The sequence below is a fragment of the Pavona decussata genome, unplaced genomic scaffold (genome assembly GCF_977016875.1).
Source record: "Pavona decussata unplaced genomic scaffold, jaPavDecu1.1 SCAFFOLD_119, whole genome shotgun sequence".
Taxonomy (NCBI): Eukaryota; Metazoa; Cnidaria; class Anthozoa; order Scleractinia; family Agariciidae; genus Pavona; species Pavona decussata.
Genome location: NW_028145533.1, coordinates 153,554 through 177,823, shown reverse-complemented (window position 1 = coordinate 177,823; position 24,270 = coordinate 153,554). Strand labels below are relative to the sequence as shown.

At 38.3% G+C, this 24,270-nt stretch overlaps 3 protein-coding genes across 3 annotated transcripts in view; 2 read left to right on the top strand and 1 right to left on the bottom strand.

Annotated features, from left to right (window-relative positions):
* LOC146469730 (neural cell adhesion molecule 2-like) overlaps positions 1-13,926 on the bottom strand; it is a 32,542-nt gene extending 18,616 nt beyond the window's left edge. Inside the window, exons 1-2 of the mRNA XM_085122882.1 lie at positions 13,905-13,926; positions 1,101-1,478 (exon numbers count right to left, since the gene is read on the bottom strand). Coding sequence (XP_084979008.1) covers positions 1,101-1,478; positions 13,905-13,911 — 385 coding nt within the window. The 5' untranslated portion in view covers positions 13,912-13,926. The remainder of the gene's footprint in view (positions 1-1,100; positions 1,479-13,904) is intronic.
* On the top strand, positions 12,762-13,543 carry LOC146469731 (uncharacterized). Its single transcript, XM_085122900.1, has one exon. It carries the CDS (start codon positions 12,790-12,792, stop codon positions 13,432-13,434), a length of 645 nt encoding a protein of 214 aa, XP_084979026.1. The 5' UTR covers positions 12,762-12,789; the 3' UTR covers positions 13,435-13,543.
* A 1,192-nt stretch (positions 13,927-15,118) lies between the features above and the next one.
* The window catches only part of LOC146469729 (peroxidasin homolog), a 31,696-nt gene continuing 22,544 nt past the window's right edge, over positions 15,119-24,270 (top strand). The window contains exon 1 of the mRNA XM_085122907.1: positions 15,119-15,224. Within this exon, the coding sequence (XP_084979033.1) occupies positions 15,173-15,224 (52 nt within the window). The 5' untranslated portion in view covers positions 15,119-15,172. The remainder of the gene's footprint in view (positions 15,225-24,270) is intronic.

Here is a 24,270-nt window from a genome sequence, read left to right as displayed (position 1 = left end):
CTCTTTTTTTTTGGTACTTGGGCGGCACGAGTTAAGTTTTTGGTCACGTTATCAAATTCTTTTATCTTTTTTGGGAGTCGCGATTGTCCGGACATGGTATGCCACTTAGGGCATCCCACGTTATTATAACTCGGCACCTCACGGCCCGACTACAAAGAACGCGACCGACAACGTAACTCATGACACAAAGTCTTATGCGTTAATCGATAGATACAGAGATATAGTGAAGCAATAAGTAACCACCAGATAAAATTGCATTATTTGCAGTACGAGTAAAATACAGGGGAAAACATTTGTTAAGTGGAATACCTTGTGCTTCATACTGGGATGCTTTAATTCCCGGGCTTTAATCCTTATGTTTTCACCTTTTGATTTGGAGACAGAAACCATTTGTACATTGATTATGTTTCAATGCGAACTGAGAGTCATATAAATATCTGTATGACCCCGAGCATTGATGATGCTAACAGCAATTTCCGGTATGATCGTCGGGTGTGTGTGAAGGCCACATTCAATTAAAAGTGCTCTATGCTTTCTACCAAATCTTGTAGTGATCACTGGCATTGTATTAAAACGCAAACTTTTGCAAGCATTTTCCATCATCATTGTTCAAGTCCGGATATTTACAGGTTTGGACGGAAATGATTTAAAGTAGTCATTAAGAAATTCGGAGATACGTACATGTACTTCTCTCTATGAATGCTAAAGTCTTAATATTTTTAGTTGTTTGACCCGGGGTCACATGATCAGACACGAAGAAACTTAATCTGTTTATGTGTCTATTTTTTACTGTCTTTTGTGCATGACAAATGCCGTTTTTCCCTGTATTTCATTCTGACTGCAAGAAATGAAATTCTATATATCTGGTGGTTACTTATTGCCTCAATATATTTCTGTATTTATCAATTTGGGTGAATTAATGATGCTGGAAGATATCACTGCCAAAAGATTGCAAGCTTACGCATCATGCAGTCAAATAATATGGCCCGAGTATAAGCTGAAAACAGCTTCTTGTTGATATCTGACTACCCACCTTCAATTGTTTTGTGATGTCACAAATTACTACTCCATTCTCAACATCATGTGTATAAACTACTCACCTTCAATGGTCAACTCCACTGGGTCATGTATTATGACAGGGACAAAATCAGATGATTTTATTTTGCAAATGTAAAATCCTTTATCTCCCTTTCTGATGTTACTAAGCTTAAAGATTGCCTGGCCAGTCGATGCATCGCCATGATAGCTTCCATTTACACGTCCATTGTAAGGGTCTTCAGTTGTAACTGCCAGTACTGCACCGGTACTGGAAAGAAACACTAGTCTGGTTTTTACATCAGTTACAGCAGGATCCTTGACTCCCCACTCAACTGTCCCAACTCCACCAGAAAATCTCCAAGTAAATGTAACTGAAGAACCAACAGAACCATACACACTTGTTCCTCCATAAAGTGAAGTGAACTTTATGGCACCTTTCACTGATGAAGTAAATGAAATTTCTTCAGGTAACTTAGATTTTAAACTGCATTGTATAAATTACATGTAAAGTAAGTTAATGTCAAATAAGATAATCTTCAATCCTGTAGAAACTTTCTGGGACAAGAAGCTGATAAAAACTTAATGGGTCAATGGAGCAATGCAATAATTTACATGTATACTGTACATGTACATGTAAGTCTCCAAAATAATCTTCTTGTCAATGTTTACCATCATGATGATTAATAAACAAAGTTGCCTGCTCGGGTGGTCAGCCTCATCAGATTTCTTCTCTGAAAGTCACTAAAATTTGCCAAATTATTGTACTATGGCAGGGTCTACTAGCACTTGAGGAGGCTTACATGTTCCCTACAGTACTGTATACAGTGTTTATGCATGTAGTGTTTCACATTACTATACTGTATGGCCACATCTGGCAGTTAAACAAACACAGTCATTTTTTGTCTTTTTCTAGTACAGATACACTGTACATACATGTAATCAACTGCTGATGAAGAGGTTAGAAGAAGAACTTACAAATTGTAAGCTCCTTAATCCACCAACTGAATAAAGAGACATTGGCTTTAAATCTAACCAAAAACCCATCTGACATCTACCGTAGTATAATATCTTCTCATTATCCACCAATGTTCCTTTCAAGGTACACTGTAACTTAATAACACTTAGGCATGATCATACTAATTGATGGCACATTCAAGAATAACTGGTTGAACACAATGCATTCACATGTATACATGTACTGTATGGAACTTCAGAAGCATCAACTGGCAGAACCACTAGAAATCACCTCTACTGAAACAAAAGCTAAGTTGTTCCAATTCAGTGCTAGACTGCATCAGTAACAGAAGCATTTGAACTGTACAAAGCCGCTAAAAATACTGTAGCCATGGGCTAGCGCCACTTTAACCCCGCTATTCAGGGTAATCACGTTACAGAGTAGAGCCATATCTGCTTCATGGAGAGCCAGCTGAAAGAAAGGAAGGTGATTCAATCTTTCCATGGATGGAAGATTTACATTCCCGTACGAAAATTCTGAGCGAGACACGAGCGAGATTCCGGCCTGAGAAATGAGCGAGACATAGCCAAACACTAATCAGGCTTGCAAGAGCGTGACATTTTGAACGATACGTGAGCGAGAATCCACCGAGACAAATGAGCGAGACATAAGCCAAACACTAATCAGGCTTGCAAGAGCGTGACATTTTGAACGATAAATGAACGGGAATGGAGCGAGACATTTGTATTGCTGATGTTTCGCTGAAATTATGGCTTGAATTTGTCTCGCTAGAGTCGGGCAGTATTATGGCCTAAATTATAATGTAGGTAAGGCAACACCAGATAATAAAAATAGCACGTACACATTAACTACCTGTCGTACTTCACGTCAAAAACTCGTTTATTAGGGACTTTAAGATACGGCGACTACGGACTACGGACTACGGTTGGACGCAAGGTTTTCTTGCTATGGAGGACTGGGCCGAATACACAACAGTGGTGCGAAAATACGAAGTTAAGATCGCAGACTACAGACACCGGACTACGAACAAAGCGCGAAGTAAACTCAAGAAAAAAACTCGCTTACTTTTTTCATATTTTGCGTCCAGAATGTCTTTTGAAAAGGTTCGAGATGCCCTGGTTTACTCTTTAGTGGACGAAATAATCGACGAAGAAGAATTCGTACTTCTGTTTGATGCCTATAAGTCAGTAAATCTATCATATCCATACTGGGAGTACGATTGTTTTTGTCTCGACTCCTTTGATTCAAGTGAATGTTTAACTGAGTTCAGAGTGAACAAGGAAGATCTTTCTCGTTTAGCCGAGATTCTTGGGGTTCCTCCACAGTTCAGGGTGCTCTGTAGACGCTGCAAGTCAAAATTTAATGCACACGTTAGACAGGTTAGATACTACTTCAATCATAATTTCCTTGAAATACTTTGGTAAAAGATAAAAAGGCTGTATACTTTCATTTCCACTTGGGGAGAAGTCATTTTTGCCTACAAAATGCAAAGAGCGTGTTTCACTCGTAAGTTTTGTTTCTCATGTAAATAAAAGTAAACACAAATTGGCGGTCAAAATCAGTAAACACGACTTAGCCGTAAATTTTTTCGCTTTTTGGAGTTCAAAAGCGCTTGAAATTGCTAAATATCTGCTTTTTGGTGTTCGTGATAGAAAGCATCAAGCCCTCAGACCATATTCTAACGAAACCTTTCTTTTCTTATACAATAATTTATAACTCTGTACTCACCTTGATCGCAGTACGTGAAATTCCTCGCCTACACACCGTCGCCAGCTTACGACGGTGAGAAGCGAGAGCACACTTGTCTCGTCCCAGTCCTAATTTTCGTCTCGTCCGTAGTCCGTAGTCCGTAGTCGCCGTATCTTAAAGTCCCTATTATAAATCTACGCAATCACTACAAATTACGGCTACAATATATTTTAACAAAATTAAACGTTTCTGCATTTAATAGTACTTCCTGAGGTAACTGAAACATCACAATTAGTGGGATGTTTACTACGAAGTGAACTGACATATGTGAGTTATCTTTTGATCTAGGCGGTGTACTCTACCCGCGATGTTTTCTGTTTGCGACTCTTCGATACAACTGGAAATTGAAACGAATACACGGCTATTCGAAAGGCTATTCAAAAGCAAAACTGATTTAGCCTACTTGGTGCCATTGTGACTTTAAAATTATGACAGACAAACCGAGTATAATTTTACAATACCTCAGCTCATTCTAGCTCACTCCGATCTGTCGAGTACATAAGCCGCGAAACGCCTTGTTTACAAGTAGCGGGCGGTATTTTGCTGGGTATTAACCGTAAACCTTTTTCTGCTACCTCCAAAATATTTATATAATAAAAGAAAAGAAGAGTCGCTCAAGGTGTGCCGTTTATTTCCTGCTGTTTCCCTTGCTGCACCAGAAGCTTTTGTTTTGAACAGCTAACTTGATTCCTAAACAGTTAATTTAAAAATTTGTTTTGGTTACGGGGCGGTCCTTTTGGTTTGCAAAAACACATCACGCATTCTGAAAAACAACGTAGACAACAAAGAAATAATTTAGAGCTGCTATAGTGTTAGTCAGCTTTTTATGAACACCGTTTGAGCTTCATTTGAGCACGCACTAATGTAAATGATTCATGGCTAAAACAAGTTTATAAACCGTTAAAAGCGCGCGCTGAAAACAGCATTATCATCGGAACAACCCCACATTGCATGTACATATTTATAGCCGTGAATCAATCGTTTTCCATCCAGTGGGAATTCAGGTAAAGTATATCAATCATTTTATCATTATACTTACGTTTGGGACGCACATGGAGAATAAATGAATCCCGAGGAAAGCCGTTTGCTTCTCTTGAATGCGCCAGTTTTACCAAGCTCTTTCAATTCATCCACCGGCCAGGGTACAACGAGAATTTGGTACACTGACTTTTTTATCGCTGTGAAAGTATGCGTAAGCATACAAAATTCCATCCATATCTTCGGAAACTAACACAGTCAAAAAGATTATTTTGAAGAAAATGGAGCTAAACGGTCAAACGTTTGAATGCAGAGCTTTCCTACTTGAACTGCCCGGCGCTAACGTAACGGGATAAGATTTCAAAACAACAGCCAATCAGGAAAGTCGAGTTCTTGATCATGATAGGTATCAACTATCTCTTTGCTTGAATTGTTTGTTATTTCAGCAGTGCGTGATTTTACCCCTTTTTTCGTTATTGTATTTTATTTCGTGTAGGTTATAATTGCACTCGGAGTCAAGTATTTCGCCAAAAACAATTTATAGCCGTATCAATACTCGTATTAAAAGATCCTCGAAATATGCGAATCGATCATCTTCACGAACGTTGGTTTCTCGTCATGTTTGGAACACGCTCAGAGCCAGCCATATTATCGCCCATATTCGTGCATTGCAAAATTCATGGTCTACAAACCCAGAGGAGGTAAATATTTTTTTAACTATCACGTTGATGTATCGTTCCATTCTCGGCCATAACACAGCCTAGCAAATATCACGTTCACCGCGTAAACGGCGTGAAACCAGTCTCGCTCGATCACGCTAATCTCTGGCCATATTATCGCTCTGAACATGGCAAGACAAATGTCTCGTTCTACTGATGCAGCGAGACAAATCTGGTGTCTCGCTTTGTCTCGTTCAATTTACGCCGCAAAAATGACTTTATGGTCAGAATCAGGCCGGATTCTCGCCGTGTCAGGCTGTAAATTTTCGTACGGGTTGTACTGTAGATGTTCATGACATTGCCACTGATTTATGAAGAAGCAACACAGTTTCTTGTTAGTATCTCCAACTTAACTAAGTGCACCCACGCTTGTCATTTACCATCTGATGTTACTGACAAACATGAGGGTTCAGTATCTCAATCCTTGACACATGTACAGCTAGTCATCACAAGGTTTCAATCTAACAATTGAAGTTTATATTATTTAATATACAGTAAAAATAACCAACGACACTGAACAACTGCTCCATTTCCAAAGGGCCACATTGACAACACATACAAAAAGGGCTTATTAGGTCAACATGATGGTTGACAGTGCATACTTTGACTGATCCTGACATGTTGTTCACCTGATGACTTGTATCCAACACTATGCTACACGTATCCTAAAGACAGGGCTTCTGGTATTATGCGATGTTGGGATTTCGCATAATTGAGCCTAAAATCGCAACAAATCGCAGAATTCATGAAAAATCGCAGAATTTGTACATTAAATCACACAATTTAAGAAAAAAAAAAAAGAGCAAAAATCTTGCTTAATGTTCTCCGATAATTTAAATGTTATCTCAAGGAGTTTTTCTTTCAAAAGGCGACAAAAATCACCTGGAAGCGTTCGTTCCTTGAACAAGCAAACAAACAGGCGTTCTACTGTAGGCTTCATTTTACATGTTGGGGACCTGGTGCTGGTTTTCAATATTAAGCGAGTGATCATTGGCACGGAATAAACAATCCTTTTATGTAAATACAGCAATCACAATCATTGATATACATGTATTTTTAAGATGTCATTTGATCCCCATACTTGCGATGTAGGTATTGGCGTGAAAGTCGATTGCAAAATGTAGTTATTTTGTTTTAATTGAAACAAACATCCTCATTATGGAATTATGGATAAGTTTGTTGTTAAAATGCCGAGCGCTTTTTTGTAGGAGAAAAAAAGATTGCACCTCCCTGTAAATATTTCGGCGAAAGACAGGGCAAGAAATTACCTCAAACAGGCAAAGGAATGTTTCATGTTTGTTATTTTGCTCTTCGTGCATCATAGTGGTTGATCATCTTCGAAAGTTTGTGACCTTTGAAGTGAGTCACAAAAGTGGAACGCGGAAAAAAAATGCGGGTGGGAAGCAACAAATGCTGACTTGACCAAATTAGCAATATCTGATTTTCAATAATTTGAAATGAGGCAACAAATGATTTATTTCAGCTGTTTCTTCATTTCTCCGTGCTCTAATTGCTTCTTGAACAGCAAAAAATGGATTGTGCTCCTCTTAGACCTAATAAAACAAGGTTACGGTGTACGTGTAAATTAGCTAATAAAAATGAAATGGCATAATTTTCTGCATAATAGACCTTTCTTGCCGCATGAGACTTCAAAGTGCCGCATAATTTCCAACTTTTTTTCGCACCCTACATGTATCTGAAGCCCTGTAAAGAAATGGTTGACTGTACCAGATTACTTTCATTCAGCCAAGAATAAAAATTAGAGAACAACACACCACTGAGAGCTTGTAGACCACAAGCTCTGATCTACCTGCATGTATGTACACCTCAACACATTAACATGGCCATTTAAATTTTCAGTGTTTAGCAGAACCGTCCACAAAGGATTCATTTACTGCTCCGAGATCGATGTTAAAGCACTAGGTTGCATTTTTTTTTGGTAAGGACTAATGTTTCCATATCTCAAAACTGCCCTCCCTCTCTTCAAAATTATTTTTGTACACAAACTCAAAGTATAAAATAAATGTAATCACACTTGATATTTTTCTTAGCATACAAAAAGAAGAACTTTACATAAAAAGCGCATGATTAAAATGTGGGCTGTCAGATCACCAGGCGGTGACCTAGACCACTAGACTACAGAGGGTTTGCTGCCAGAATCTGGAATTTTTTTGGGCTACATATCTTAACCCTTAACATAAATGCTAACCGCAAGCTACCTAGTAAGCTAAATTAAGCTAACCAGCTATTTAGGCTAACCAGAGTGGTTTTTAGGCTAACCGGATTATATTTAGGCTAACCCAAGTGCTATTTATGCTAACCTGAGCTTCACTTCATGTGATTTTAAGTAAATGTCCAAGGGCACTTTGAGATATGGAAACAAGTATTTACCATTTTTTGTCGGTAAACACCGAAGATCTTCAGCGTGGGTTTCCAATTTGCTTGGCGCACTGGCGCACAGAGGTAATGCCTGGCTTTAGATTACACTGTACATGTACCTTGTAGGCTCCTGAAGACCGAATTACCTACATGTACATGCAAACTTTTGAAAATTTCCACAGTTCCAAAACTAAATGAACTATTTTGGTCCAAAAATATCCAGGCTTTCCCTCCCGGTGTAGGATTTAGACCTATTTGATTGTATAGGCGGTCGGCATAACATTTTCCCGGCAAATTTCGCGCTTCTGCAGCGGCTTGGCTCGGAATTTAAAAACTGTTGCCATATCTTCGGCATGGAATGCACCCTCCCTGGTGTTAGCATACAATTCGTCTTTTTCTCACAAGCAGAAAATTATCAGAAATTTTAAGTGTGAAGGAAATCAAGCCTTGTGTGAATTGCAAATTATGCTGGGTATGCTACCCGACACTTATGCATCGGTGAACATCAGAATTCTGCAATGTTGTCATGAAAGATGGCTTGGAGTTGGACAAAAAGGTACCCATTGACGGCATCTCTTCAAAATCTAAAAAAATCAGTCAAGCAATTTGGACTGGCTAATTCACAAAATGCTGTTCATCGAAGACATAAAGCCTACTCTCAACACCCAAATTGACTCTATTCCCACTAAACTGTTTATTTGACACAAGCTTCTTACATGTGTACATGTATTTTGATTATGCACATTAATATTATCACTACCTTATTATAGGACATTAACAATGCATGTTGACAACGTGAAGAAAATTTACGTTACCCTAAATTAACGTGAATTTTTTGAAAGCTAGGTTTACATGCACTAAATTAACGCAAATTTTTCGATAAGCATCTTGCTTTATAGTTTATTTACTGCGATTTTCATAATTCTGCAAACTCGCACTTTACATTTCTGAATGCCAAACTGCAAAGATAGTGACTCCAGGGCGTACCTAATCGATATTTTTGATACTCGATTGAAATCGATTGTAATCGATCGTAATCAATACTAATTAATCGATTAATATCGGAAATCGATAGAAATCGATCACTCGCGTCTTTGTAACTATCGATCTTGATCGATTTCTGTAATTAGCTATCGATTTTATCGATTTGTTCGACAAATATCGAAAAGTAAATGGACGAAGATTCTCTTTCATAAAGTTCGCAGTTTTACTCTAGAATGGGTCACAACTCACTCGAACTAATACACAGCAGTCCAAACTGAACTGATAAATATTCCCTTTACACTTTATTTAAGATTGACTATAGGATTGACTATTAAGATTGACTATAGGATTTTTATTACTGAAATTTTGAAACTGAAAAGGATTAAAACATAAACACCGCAACTGTTACGAAACTTCCGATCCGCTTCCGATCCTTTTCTGAAAATATACTTTGACGTGTTATCCTTAGTACAGGGCTTCTGATATTATGCGATGTTGCGATTTCGCATAATTGACCTAAAATCGCAACAAATCGCATAATTCATGAAAAATCGCAGAATTTGTAAAAAATCGCACAATTTAAGAAAAAAAGAGCAAAAATCTTGCTTAATGTTAAGTTCTCCGATAATTTGAATGTTATCTCAAGGAGTTTTTCCTTTCAAAAGGCGTCAAAAATCACCTGGAAGCGTTCCTTTGATGAACAAATGAACAAACAGGCGTTCTAATAATTACTTCATTTTACATGTTGGGGACCTGGTGCTGGTTTTCAATATTAAGCGAGTGATCATTGGCATGGAATAAACAATCCTTTTATGTAAATACACTTATCATAATCATTGCTATATTTTTTAAGATGTCATTTGATCCCTTCATACTTTTGATGTAGGTATTGGCGTGAAAAGTGCTTGATAGCCGCTTCCAATATGTAGCTATTTTGTTTTAATTGAAACAAACATCCTCATTATGGATAAGTTTGTTGTTAAAATGCCGAGCGCTTCTTCGCAGGAGAAAAAAAGATCGCACTTCCTGTAAATATTTCGGCAAAAGACAGGGCAAGAAAGTACCCCGAAGGAATTTTTCATGTTGACGATGGTCTGTTGTTTTGCTCTTCGTGCTACGTAGTCGTTGATCATCTTCGAAAGTTTGTGACCTTGAAGCTTATTCACACGTGAAGCGGAACGCGGAATAAAAGTGCGGATGGAAAGCAACAAACGCCGACTTTACCAAATTAGCAATATCTGATTTTCAATAATTGAAATGGGGCAACAAATGATTTGTTTCAGCCGTTTCTTCATTTCTCTGTGCTCTAATTGCGTATTCAGAACAGCAAAAAATGGATTATGCTCCTCTTAGACCTAATAAAACAAGGTTAAATTAGCTAAAATGAAATCGCATAATTTGCCGCATAATAGACCTTTCTTGCCGCATAATGAGACTTTAAAGTGTCGCATAATTTCCAAATTTTTTTCGCACCCTATCAGAAGCCCTGTTAGTAAGCCATTCCACAACTGTGATCCTCTGAACGCTTTCGAGAATTTACCATTAATAGTTCATTCTTTAATAGTGTAGTTATTGCCGATATTAAAGATGTTGTTTGAATAAGAAAAGTTGTCGTTTTTGTGGTCAGCGGCTTACAAGCCTAGACAAGCACTCCGCACTGCGTAAGCCACCATGCGTGCCTCCCCATAACAGGGCTTCTGATATTATGCGATGTTGCGATTTCGCATAATTGACCTAAAATCGCAACAAATCGCATAAGTCATGAAAAATTGCAGAATTTGTACAAAATCGCACAATTTAAGAAAAAAAGAGCAAAAATCTCGCTTAATGTGAAGTTTTCCGATAATTTAAATGTTATCTCAAGGAGTTTTTTCTTTCAAAAGGCGTCAAAAATCACCTGGAAGCATTTGTTTGTTCAGATTAAGCGAACAAACAGGCGTTCTATGCTTCATTTTACATGCTGGGGACCTGGTGCTGGTTTTCAATATTAAGCGAGTGATCATTGGCACGGAATAAACAATCCTTTTATGTAAATACACCAATCACAATCATTGATATATTTTTGAGATGGAAAACTGCTCAATACTCGCTTGCAATAGGTAGTTATTTTGTTTTAATTGAATCAAATATCCTCATTATGGATAAGTTTGTTAAAACGCCGAGCGCTTCTTCACAGGAGAAAAAAAAGATCGCACCTATTTCGGCGAAAGACAGGGCAAGGAAGTACTCCGAAGGAACGTTTCATGTTGACGATGGTCTGTTGTTTACTCTGCAAGCAGAGTCTCCTTTGATCTTCCTAGGTGTTTTGCTCTTCGTGCAACATAGTGGTTGATCATCTTCGAAAGTTTGTGGTTGACAAGCACCTTGAAGCTGAGTCACACAAGCGGAACACAGAAAAAAATGCGGGTGGGAAGCAACAAACGCTGACTTGACCAAATTAGCAATATCTGATTTTCAATAATTTGAAATGAGGCAACAAAATGATTTATTTCAGCTGTTTCTTCATTTCTCTGTGCTCTAATTGCTTATTGAACAGCAAAACATGGATTGTGCTCCTCTTAGACCTAATGAAACAAGGTTAAAATTATTAGCTAAAATGAAATCGCATAATTTGCCGCATAAACGACCTTTCTTGCCGCATAATGAGACTTAAAAGTGCCGCATAATTTCCAATTTTTTTTCGCACCCTATCAGAAGCCCTGCCATAAGTACTTGAAAATTACCCTTCTAATTCTTGGAGAACGGACGACAGTTTGCCAGTTTTTACACTTGTGACTCCGGATAGTTACTGCGATTCTGACAATTCTAGAGTAAAAGAGCGCGTAAAAGTTTTCCTTTCATTTGTTTGCTAGTTATCGTTATTCAATAATCGTAAGTGCAGCAAAGATCAAGTACACAGTACACTGCACCATAGGACTGCTGGGCTGAAATCTGCTAAAATATTGCTTTAAAAAGCTTTACAGCAGTGATCCTGGTAAAAAAAAACAAAAAAAAAAAAACAAGAAAAGTCGCTACCATTGGAGAAAGTAACATCATCTTTATCAACAAAGCGGTTTCGAAGGTAAGCTCGAGGGTAAGTGTTATGCAGTGTTATAAGATCAGATCGCGTGTTTGATTTTCGGTTTCCACCGATGTGACAAAAAAATTGTGATTATTTGAACGACCTACTGGATCAAGATTGGCTCATTTGTACGGGCTGCCCAAGACCCACAAGAAGAAATTAGCAATGCGTTCTATATTATCTGCTACGGGCACCTACAACTATGCCCTTGCTAAATGGCTGGATGCTAAGCTTAAGCCTCTGTCTGTAAACGAAAATACCATCACTGATATCTTTGCCTTCACAAATGAAATTTGTGGAGTTAAGATAAACCCGGGAGAAATCTTGGTCTCTTATGACGTCTCATCGCTCTTCACAAATGTACCCCTGGACGAAACAATTGACATCCTGGCACACAAAGCTTTCGAGAACAACTGGTTCAATGACACCTATGGCCTAAACTTGACCAGAACTGATCTTATTGATCTTCTACATGTTGCTTCAAAGGGGCAGCTGTTTCAGTTCGATGGGGCCCTTTACGAACAGACCGATGGAGTAGCCATGGGGTCTCCCCTTGGACCCCTTTTGGCTAATGTATTCATGTGCTCCATTGAAGGGTCCCTGAAAAGTCAAGGAAAACTCCCAGATTTTTACCGCCGCTACGTAGATGACACTCTGGTCAAGATGCCAGATCTGGCAGCAGCCACAGCATTTCTGGATACCTTGAATCACGCCCATAGCGCCGTAAGTTTCACTATGGAGGTAGAGGAAAATGGGATGCTCCCATTCCTTGGTTTACAGCTTCTAAATCGCGCACCATGTGTTGAAACAAAGGTTTATGTTAAGCCGACAAACACAGGTCTTCTCCTGCACTATCATAATATAGCCATGTGGACAGCCGCTACAAACAGGGTTTGCTCGTCACCATGCTTGATCGCACGCACCGGCTATCATCATCTTGGACACATTTCTCAGAGGAGTGTGAACGCTTGAGAGGAGTTTTCCGAAAGCTGAGGTATCCAAATCACCTTATTGATTCTGTCATTAACAAGTTTATCACCTCGAGAGTCGCAGCGGACCAGTCTAAACAGCATACCGATGACGTCATCCGGATAGCTATCCCCTATAAAGATCAGGATGCTGCAGTGTCCGTCAAACGGCAACTTAGAGATCTTAGCAGCAAGATGGGAAAGACCATTCAACCCGTGTTTACTAGCCGTAAGCTTAATCAAGATCTAAGCCTGCGTGAGCCCAAGCCCAACATTGTAACCCAGCAATGTGTTGTTTATTTATTCAAGTGTGACCTGTGTGATGCAGGTTATGTTGGGTATACAAAGGGCCACCTTCACACGCGCGTTGAGGGACACCGTCAAAAGGCGTCATCAATCTGCAAGCATTACTGCAAAGAACATAACACTGCTGTTCCGAACAATTTCTTAGCACGCTTCAATGTGCTCAAGAAATGCATGAACAAATTTGACTGCCTTGTCAATGAAATGTTGTATATTCAAGAGCTTAAACCAACATTGAATGTGCAGTCCGATTCTCTTCGTGCGAAAGTATTTAAGTAATTAGCTTGCCGCTATGTTATGCAAATTCGCTTCAACTTAGCCTTTACAAACCGCTTTTTATCATTAATTATGTACCTTGATAATGGCGCAAGATGCACCGAAACGTCGGTTCCTATCACTCATATTTCTTGTTTCATGATTATCGATTTCAATCGATTAAATTGACTCATCAATCGACAAATATCGAGTATTATCGAGTATTATCGATTAATCGATTACATTTTCGATGATCGATTTCGATCGATTAGGTCCGCCCTGGTGACTCTGAAGAGCCAATAGAGGAGTCATGAACTAATAAGGTTTTGTAATGAAATAAAGGTGCTTTAAAATAACAATGTTGTAAAATAGCGTGCATTAAATTTACATCGACATTAATTAAGATACATTAAATTAACGTAGTCATGTTTATATACCTTTAAGCTCGATATTAATTTGGAACTTGTTGGTCAAAATTTCCTTTTTATTCCTACCTGGCATTTCAGAGACACTCAGAAGTACAAAGAACAGCCAAAATCTTGCCATCCTCTTCGAGAAGGGAAGAAACTTTAAAAGAAACGAAACAAAATCCCTCCAACGCACAAGGAAGTTTCTCGTCGAAAGTTTCTATGTTGTATAATTTCCCTGAATTATCCTCTTTGCCAAAGCCTACTTCCCTTGATTCCATGCGCTCTTTGACAGCATTTTTCAAATCGATCCGATACGCGATATTTACCAATATTTGGTATCTTTTCGATATCGACATCGTTCAAAACGAGAAAGTGTCGATCATTCTTCCCCATATCATATGCCCCCCCCCCCCGGGGGGGGGGGTACTCCCCGGAATTCTTGGTGGGGATGTGCCGCCCGGGTCTTCAAATCCCGACCCTATTTCAGACCTAAACATGCCATTTTCCACACCCGCTTTAAGACCTGACCTCTAAAATTCATACCCGTTTTCAGACCTGATAATTATGCATCAGTGCCGAACGGAAGTTGACGCAAGGAGTAAAAGTAAGCTGGAATGACATAGTTTATCTATTTTTTTTTTCTCGCTATCAGTTAGTCGCTCCAGTTACATACTGAGAAGAAAAATATGTTTGTAAGCTTTCGTGAATGTTCCCCGCCCCAAAAACCCGACCCGATCTCAGACCGTAATTGTCAAAATCTATACCCTATTTCAGACCAAAACGGCTCAAAAACCATACCCCCCCCCCCCCCCGGGGCATATGCCACGCGCCGCCTTTTATTTTCAGTGTTGGATGGTTTTTCTTGATGCTTCAAAAACGGTCAGGTTCTGACGACGAGAGTGATGTGATAGTCCCTCCGGGATCCCTCGCCGTACAAAACTCCATCGTTTGCGTTATAACTGGCATTTGACATACACAAACGGATCACAAACGGAAAAAAAAATAAAAAAAAAAATAATAATAATTTCGTAGAATATAACAGTAAATGTGAAGATATGACTGAGTTGACATTACAAAAGGTATCGCTCTCTTAAGAAAATCTTGAAATATATACATACATTATAGTACTCTGTGTGTAGAGGTATCGGGTAACAAGGTAACCGATATTTATTGTGAGTATCGATATTTTTAAGCTAAATGGTATCGGCTCACAGTTCGCTATATATGGTTCCATTTCTCGTTCCCAGAGCCAGCGCCACGGTCTAAAGGAACACGACTCTGGGGACGAGAATGCGTATCAGGGAGCAGGGAGCTGGGAGCTTCAGGGAGTTGTCTAATCGTTGGTGGCAAAAATGTTTGTCTTTCGGTTTGCCCTGCACTTTTCAGGGATTGCTTTATGTGCCGGTCAGTGCTTACTCTTATTTTGCCTAATTCCTTTTACGTATAAATGTGTTTCCTGTTTAAGCTGGAATGAATACTAGAAATAGACAGTTATCAGTTAAATTTAGCTTTCAACTAGATTCGCGTATAAGGCGGAAGCGACAGTTGTTAAAATTTATACCAACGTTTTCTTTTATATACCCGAAGTCTTTACACCCTTTTAAGGCATGTATGGATGGTTGTGTGTGTGTATGTTTGTTTACTTATGTACAATGTCCCACTTCTGTCTCATAACTAAGGTTATTTTGGAACCACCGTCGATTCCCGTAGGCCTTATCACGATGTTCGACGCCATCTTGACGAGTAGGCAAACAGGCAGTGTTTGTCTGAAAAATTCATGAGTTGGAAACTTTTGGCATTAGGAAAAGGATTTTGAGAAGAAAATTGGAGGGATGTAGCTGTGCCAAAAATCGTCCAGTCGTGTTTTGAACTTTCCATTCGTCTGTATAGCGAACCAGCCGTGAACTGCTACTAAAAATAGTTCGCGGGAAAAAAATACAGGGAAATGTATGGAAAGTTCAAAACACGACTGGACACATTCTGGCACAGCTACATCCCTTCATTTTTTTTTCTTAAAATCCTTTTCCTAGTGCCAAAAGTTTCCAATCCATGAATTTTTCAGAAGCAATGTTTTATGAAAATTATTTGACATTGGATTTCTGTACAAACACTGTTATTTCAAGCCTGTTTGCCTACTCAGCAAAATGGTGTCGAAAACCGTGATAAGGCCTATATTCCCCTGGATTTTGGTACGTCATACAATTACTGTAATTTTATCCTCGATAACTTGAACATCCCACTAACTGGAAGCAATTTTAGCTTCCCTTCAGGTCATTTTCTATATAATTTTTCCGTCGATAACTCGAACCATGTTTGTCAAGATGTGGCTGACTGCTGGGTGTAACATGTCAATAATTTCGAAAGTCAATAAACATCGATCGTTGTTGATCGAATTAAATACCAATCAATTGACAAATACATGTATCGGAAATCGCTAAAAATTAATTGCAAGATTTCTAGTGATTATCGATTTTGATTGATTTTCAATGTTGAAATTTGATTTGATTGATTTTATCGACAAGTATCTGAATATGAAAAGATGTATGGCAGGAGGTAAGACTGCAGTCGAACGTGGACAGATGAAGTGAGAGCCGATCGGCCACAGTAAGACTTCATTAAACCCGGATTCAGCACACTGTATTAGAAGCTCAAACAAACATGAGGAGCGGCAAAATAATTCTATTCATATCAAATCTCAAAAAAACTCTTGAACGTTCATTGTTCTTAGAAAAATGTGGCTCAGGGAACATCAGTTTGGGTTATATTACAGGGAATGAAATCGGGCACAATCGAATGGTTTAGTATGGCTGAAGGACAGAATGTTAACCATTTCTCAAGGTAAACATCCTATTCTACATTGAATAACACAGGGTGCGGGCAAGCTGTGGCTAGCATGTACTAGCCCGAAAGTCATTTTAACTAGCCTGGAAAAAAATTCAACACGACTAGTTAATTAGTTAGCTGCTTTATTAATAATTGATAATCCACCATAATTTAACGAAACCTTTAATTAACAGTAAAAGTTGGCCTGGTAAGAAACTTAACACATTGGCACAATGATTAACTCTTAATTTTTGGTCATGAATGCCTTTGTCTTTCTTTCATTATAAATGTCAACTGGTAATTAAATGATGGAGTAAAGAATTCAGGTGAAACAAGCAGGAAGAAGTTCCAAAAAACTTGCAAATTGTTTTTCCTAAACACAATATAACACATCTAACTGACTAGTTAACCTATAATTTCTACATGTAAATTTACTAGAAGCTACATTTCCTAGCTGTTCAAAGTCTCATGACATTTTGTAATCATTAGAACATACATGAACCAGATACTAAAAGTAAAAGGTCTCATGAAGAAACAAGTGGTGAATATGTACAGTATGAATCTCAGCACGTGCAACACGTGGATGACTAACATACATCTTGCAATTTGGAATTAATCTACGCGCATCTTCTGAGAAAAAACTAGTTTGAAACTAATTAAAACAAATTCCCACTAGACACGCTAACACAACAACGAGGAAAGCTGCCGACAACAGCGCAGTCAGAACTTGATTGTGCATTTTGCCGCCAGAAAATGTCTTCAGCTGAAAGGAGCACTTTTGTTAACTGAAAAGTTCACTGCTAATCATAACTTTTTGCATATAGCTTGACATCTTTCATCATATTTTTGCTTCTCATACAAAAGTATTACATCAAGTAGATTAGTTTTCTGAAAAGAAGAAAGTTTGGCTGTCAGATTTCACGCGAAAGCGGAAAGTGGCATGTCACGCATCAGTGCCGTTGTAAACAAAATTATGCAAATTTTTGGCGAAATGAACATTTTTAGATCTTGTCAGCTTTTATAAAAGTTTCAAAGGAAACAAAATTGTTTCATTTTTGCAATTTTCATCTGATAGTTTATGGGAAAGCAATAAGACGTGATCGATAAATTTTCATCAACTGTTTAAGGTGGCTGAATACAGTTTTCTTGGTGCACAGGTGTTAGAAGACGTTATTTGGAAACTTTGTACTTCTGGATCCCCAAAATTGGTATGGGGTAAGACTAACTAAAAAGGAATGTATTTTCGTACGTCTTGTTGAGCTAAGTACCATTTCCATGGCAATGCAGCGAACTATTAAACCTCCATAAATAGTAGGTTTCCTTTATTTGTAGAAAATGTACTCATTAGATTTTTTCCATTTTTTGTATCCAGAAAAACTCACAAAACACTAACACAATTGCACTACTTTCATGTAATTTTAACGGAGAGATCTCCTGTAAATATTGATTTTGCATTTTAATGTTTTGAGAAGATACCCTCTGTTAGATTTAGGTTTCTCTTTGTAGGCGAGTTACGCTTTGAGGGAACTATTTTCATGCCAAATGTCACGAAATTCTAATGAGCGGTTCCTTAGAAAACAGTTCATTTCCACGAAAACAGCCAGTCACAATTTTTTGGTCAAATGCGCATGCGTAGTTTTAATTGGGTTTCATGGCAAAGATGAAAAGCATGCAAAAGGTCTTGGTGAATGCCTTTTTTGCTCGGAAAGAAAAGAAAAAGAGTCCAGAAACAAGAAACTTTGTTATTTAGGATCAAAACTGAACTTTATTTTCCATTTCATGTGAAATCGACCGCCGTATATGCGTACCACAACCCTGGCGCGTATTTAATAGCATCACTAACAGAATCTGTAAAGTGCGCGCAAACTGTGTTCGGCTACCTTAATACATACTGTAGAATTAATTGACATGCACATGACAATGTAAAAACCATGAACGAAACTGAATTTACCGGAGTACAGGATCAAAGCCTTTTTGGTACGTTCATTGAATAATGAAGTATAATAAATACAGACAACTAGCTTTCTTTGAAATAATTCTTATTTAGCAAGAGCAAGTCATATTTCAAATTATTTTTGCTTGAAGATTGCGTGGACAAGACTACAAAGGAAAAATTTCATGCATTTATATGTCAGGCATGAAATGTAATGCGATACTTTTTTCAAAAGATTTCCCTTTGTGAGATCAGCTTGAAAAACTGCTTTCGGTTCACATAAATCTACCTGGAAGTTAAAAACGTACGTCTTACAGTAAATTTTTATTTTAATTCCCAAAAAACTTCACTTGCCCATCGGGCAAGTGATGGTCCGAATCCACTAGCCCGATCACAAAATCAACTAGCACCTGGCTATCGGACACGACTTTCTTTGCACGCTGATAACAACAACACTTATACACCGTATTAACAAATGGCGGACACGCGCGGAAAAGACTGGCACTACGCATCAAAACGAGGCGTTTTGTGTAAGCCTCTAGAGGGTCGATAAGTGCTGAGTTTCTAAAAATTGAGTTTTTCTGATCACTTAGTGCGAACGAGTTCAAGTTCTAGTATTTATTATTTATTGGTTGGCTTCTTGTAGCAATCTCAAATGCAGACTAGACACTCACAGGAAAAAACTGAGTTAGATTGTTTGTTTCAAACCTTCGAGTGTAATGTCTACAGAAAATATGAAAAGTTGTTAGAAAGATCTTCACTCTAGCAGGAGCCACAAAGGTTTATTCAATGTATTTTTTGGAAAGGGAATTAAAACAAGTTTCGAAGGAAAGAAAATGAATCTACAAACGGACGCAGTTCCAAAGAGGGTTGCGTGGTGATTACTACTCGGAAGTTCCGATCACAAAAGCTACAAAAACCGACTCCTACTATTGTGAACAGCTCTAATGCCTAAAAAACGAAAACAAAAGGAGGTGGAGGGAAGCTACTGAAAGAAAAGTTTAACTAAGGAAGCAATATGTGAGCCAAGACTTAAATATTTCAGTACATTTTAGGCGCTTTTTCCCCGAGATAAAAAAGATATCATGCATCGCAAGATTGGCCAAGATTCATGCAAGTCATTGAAAATGTGGCAGTTACCAAAGTCAAGAGGAACTACTGGAAGTAAGGTATCAATTCTAAGAAAACGATCCTGCAATAAAATTCAGGAATGTCACTCTCAAATGCGTTATATTGTAACTGCATTATAAGGAATGGCAAGTTAAGGAACCCAGTGTAAAGCAAAATACGATAATCTAATTCTGAGAAATTACCTAATTAAGTATGCAAATCTTTAATGATTTCAACCGAAATGCCGGTTAAAAAGCCATAATGCTGTGTTCTCCAGTCCCTGTTTCACACAATACGATTTTCTCATTCAGGCAAGAAATGTTCCTTCTGAGCTTGTTCCATTATTAAACAGACAAATGATGAATTTTGAGGGGACTGCATTCTCTGCTTGTTGTTTACGGTACAGCTACAATGTAAATGAATCGAAACAGACAAGTTTTGGTTCATCTGTTGCTTCTTTTTAAATTATTCGTCCAGCCGTTTCTCTCCACATCCTTCACGTCTTTTCGTTGTTGTCTTCGTCTTTTTTTTCTTGGTATTATCGTGGTTTAGACAAATGGTTGTAGTCTCTCTTGCGCTCGGAACGTCCGATACGAAGTTGATCACGCAACTCTCGTTAGAAATGCATCCTTTTATATGTTCATTTTGTTTCCTTCAAGACCCATCTCACCTTCGGATCTTGAAAGACATACCAAACAAACTTCTATAGTATCTCTATCCATCTGCGCTCGAAAGTTGAATCCTTCAGAAACAAAAACTCTAACCGATTTGTTTCCGTGATTGTCTATTTTGCATTTAGGATTGATACAAGAAACGAACCAAGAAACAATAGACCTCTCTCGTTCGGAATAAAACTAGCGATCTGAAAAACTTGCTGTTTAAGGGCTTATCAGCTAAATAGTCTCTCTGTAAGCTTGTACTCGCAGGCAAATTATTTTTTGTTTATCCTAAAACGCCTCGTTTTGATGCCTAGTGCCAGTTTTTTCCCGCGCATCTGCCATTTGTGAATACGGTGTATAACAAACCACTTGGTTGCTCAGCTTTTATTAAACTTTACTGCCCTAAAGATTTACTTGAGAGCTGTTCAACACTTCTACAAATTGCCGTTCGAGCTATCAGATTAAAAGGCTTGGCTAACTTCAGGAAAATTGGCCCAATTTCTGTCGATAACAACAGTTTAAAACCTTGTGATTATCGACTTTTATCGACAAATTAAACTTGTCGGTGGACAATTATCGACAAATGTTGAGTACTATCGACTTATCTACTACGTTTTTTATGATTGATTTCAATCGACATATTACGCCTCGCTGACTGAGGTGACAGATCAAAGCAAAGAGTACAGTAGTCCAAAACATTTAATTTATTTTGAAGCTGCCGTGCACTGTTTGTCTTTTTTTTTGGCTAAACAAAACTAAACGACGACTAAACATTCAGAGCACCACAATAGTCAGATTTCTGTGTGTGATGATCCGAAAGACAGGCCATCTGATAGGATGCGATAAAAAATCTGAAATTGTGCGATATTTTCAGGGTAGATTGTGCGATAAGAAAGGACTATTATGCGGTAAATAATGCAAATGATGTGATTTTTCCCTAAACTATTTTAAGCTTGTTTTCCCAGGATTCTGAGAAAGTAAACCACTTTTATGCTGTTCTAGCGATGATTTTTTCATAAAGGGACAAAAAGTAAGCAATTATGAGTGAATTGGGATATAAAAATTTAATTATGACACATACAGTACCGTGCAAATGTTAGTTGACAGTCCCTTGAAACTCAAACTTCGTGACTAGATCCTCGAAGTTCAGTTCCTTTCTACAGGAACCAACTCTGCGACACAGCCAACTGTGTTTGCGTTTTTGTTGGAGCGATGTGCGCACGTGTGTGCACGTGTATGATCGAGATGGAAAGAGTTCTTGGTTCCTTGCCGATTACAACCAAAAGTATTGAGCGTTTTTAATCGAGAAATTGCTGTTTTTGAAGTTTTGATTCGAAAGATTAAGGTACAATCAAGCATAATAAATTCACTAAAATTGTGCATGCACAAAATTATTTTGTGCATGCAGCGTACTGGTTTAGCGGGGCTAAAAGCGATCACGCGTGTTTCCATTCTCAGCTTGTGAAACAGCGGCCGAAAAATCCGCAATCTTTTAGTTTCGCCTCCTTCGCTGTTAAAACTGGGTTTAGTGAACAAGTAATCCAGTCATCTGTCAGAGGAAGACACTGTTACAATCCGAAATCAGTTGATAGAAAATGGAGAAAACGTGACATTGCCTTTTGAGATGATCTCGATAACAATTATGCAAATTTGTAACACTACGCCGAAGATGTGAACCTTCGCGGCAGCTTTCAAAGTCTGCTAAAACAAAAGCGAACGGCCACGTTGAAGTTTCCCCGGTTCGTTGCCGAATTCCACCGAGGTATTATACACCACCTTGGCTCAAAGTTTTTTGTTGTTTCTTTTGCAGAAGGGTCATATGTGATGGATTTGTATCAGCAATCCTGATAGGCTAACTCAAAGAGAAGAATTGTTTTAAGAATGAAAAAACTAGCATCAGGCCCCAAAATTGCCAAAAACGAAAATGGCGCCTTGAACTTCGATTGTTTGTGAAATCGATGGTTTCAGATCGTTTCTTGGGCTTTTTCAAAATTTAATTGTCTTGAAACTAAGTGCAGGCTTGTAATTTTTTCAGATAAGGCATTTATTTTTTGTGAATTGTGCGATTTTTTATGAATTGTGCGATCAGATGCGATTTGAGGTCAATTGTGCGAAATCGCACCATCGCATATTTCGCAAAAAACCACGGAAAGTGCAGAGTTTCCAAAATTAATTTAAATATGTGTATTTTGCTAGATGAGCCCTGCATGGACCATGAAGGGATGTAACATGTTTGATTACATTTATTTTAAAGATGCTTTTCTTAAAATATTCCTCACTACAATAACGACTTCTGAACAAAAGGTTTGAAATAACCATAATTTTCGTGAGCTATATTTAATAATGTAAAGAAAGTTTATTTCTATAACAGAAGCCCAAGTACACGCAATTATGCATCTACAGTACCGCCTGCAACTATTGACCCATCGAGACTAGTTAGGGCATACCTCGTCTTTACCGCGGTTAGTGGCCGCACGTCCAACTACAGTGTTGGTGAAAACGCAGTCGTTCTGTGGTAAAGTCGAGGTACAGTGTGCTGCGGTAAATTTGCAGCGGGCAAAAAGATGTACGCGTGCCGCGGGAAAGAACAATGGGGACTGGTTGCATTTCTAAAATAAGTGTTAGCGTGAGCGAAGACATTTATGCTGCAAGTGTTCGAGGTACGAAGAATCGGTGCTTAATCGAAGGAGTAATTTTAAGTCAAAATGGCGTTGGGTATAGTTCGCGTAATAATTCAAATATTGAAATCCTGAATCTTTGCCTCGGCAAATGTTTGTATTCAGTCTTTTCAGAGATAATAAAAGTAACTAACTAACAAACCCACAATGGAAAGAAGCTTGTTACATGTATCTCCGAGAGTATATTAAATACGCAGTGAAATAAGTGTACGTTGATTTACCTGCTTTTCAAAACAATCAGTGTAAGTTCACGAAAGAGAGTTTGCTGAATTGTCATAAAAAATCCTTTTTTTAAAATTTAGTTTTCTTAATTTGTTCATTTCGATACAAGTGACGGAAAGCAAACGTCTTGTAACATTAAACCGTAATTTGCCTAGGAGCAAGTTTGATGTTTGTTTTGCACTCATGGGAACCGCTGCTTCTGATTCGTCAGCTTTTTTTGTACGTGTCCGACCAAACAGCTGCTAAAAATATCTCCTGAATTTTAGATCGAGCAAGGTTGTGTTCTAAAAAAAATCGGTTTAAAATAGACTGTAGACACAAGCGACAAAATTTGCAAAGTCGATACAAGGGTTTCAAGTTCCAATAACATCATCACGTGTGAACATACTGTATGTTTTATAATCCGTAAATTTCATAGGTCAGTTTTTTTTTCTTTTGCTTCTCCCAACTTAAAATTGACATAACTTGGCAAAAAATACAAACTAAATAGCGGACTAACATTCTGCATCAAGTAGCTTGTCACGTCAGGAGTCCGAGTGACAATGACTGACAATGTGTTGGAATTGCAATTATTATTGGTGATTAGCAACACAAAACATGCCGAAAGGTTCGGCAAACGGAACTCCACAGACTGTGTCAAAAATTCAAGTTTGCTCGTTTTTTCTTGAGCAAATCTGCACGCTTTGAAGCTTCGATAGTGAATATGCGCATTGTCCACAAGATGTCTTCAAATATTTTGGGTATACCGGGTTTTAAGAATCTTCCTCAAAGGATTTTTTAAATGTGGTCGGATACTCAACTGATTCTCATTTTCTTAAAATGGTTCAAGCCTTCAAGGGCCGAAAATCGTATGTGTATCGCACATGATCGTCATCCCTAGTTAATGTTCTTTGGTGCGATTTTGCCATTAGAAGTTGACGAACCAAAGTAGAACCGCGTCCTTTCTTTACCGAGGTTTAACCTAGGTGAACTTTCCTGCGGCAACTTTGGAGCCATACCGCAACCGAACCGAGGGAAAAAAGTCC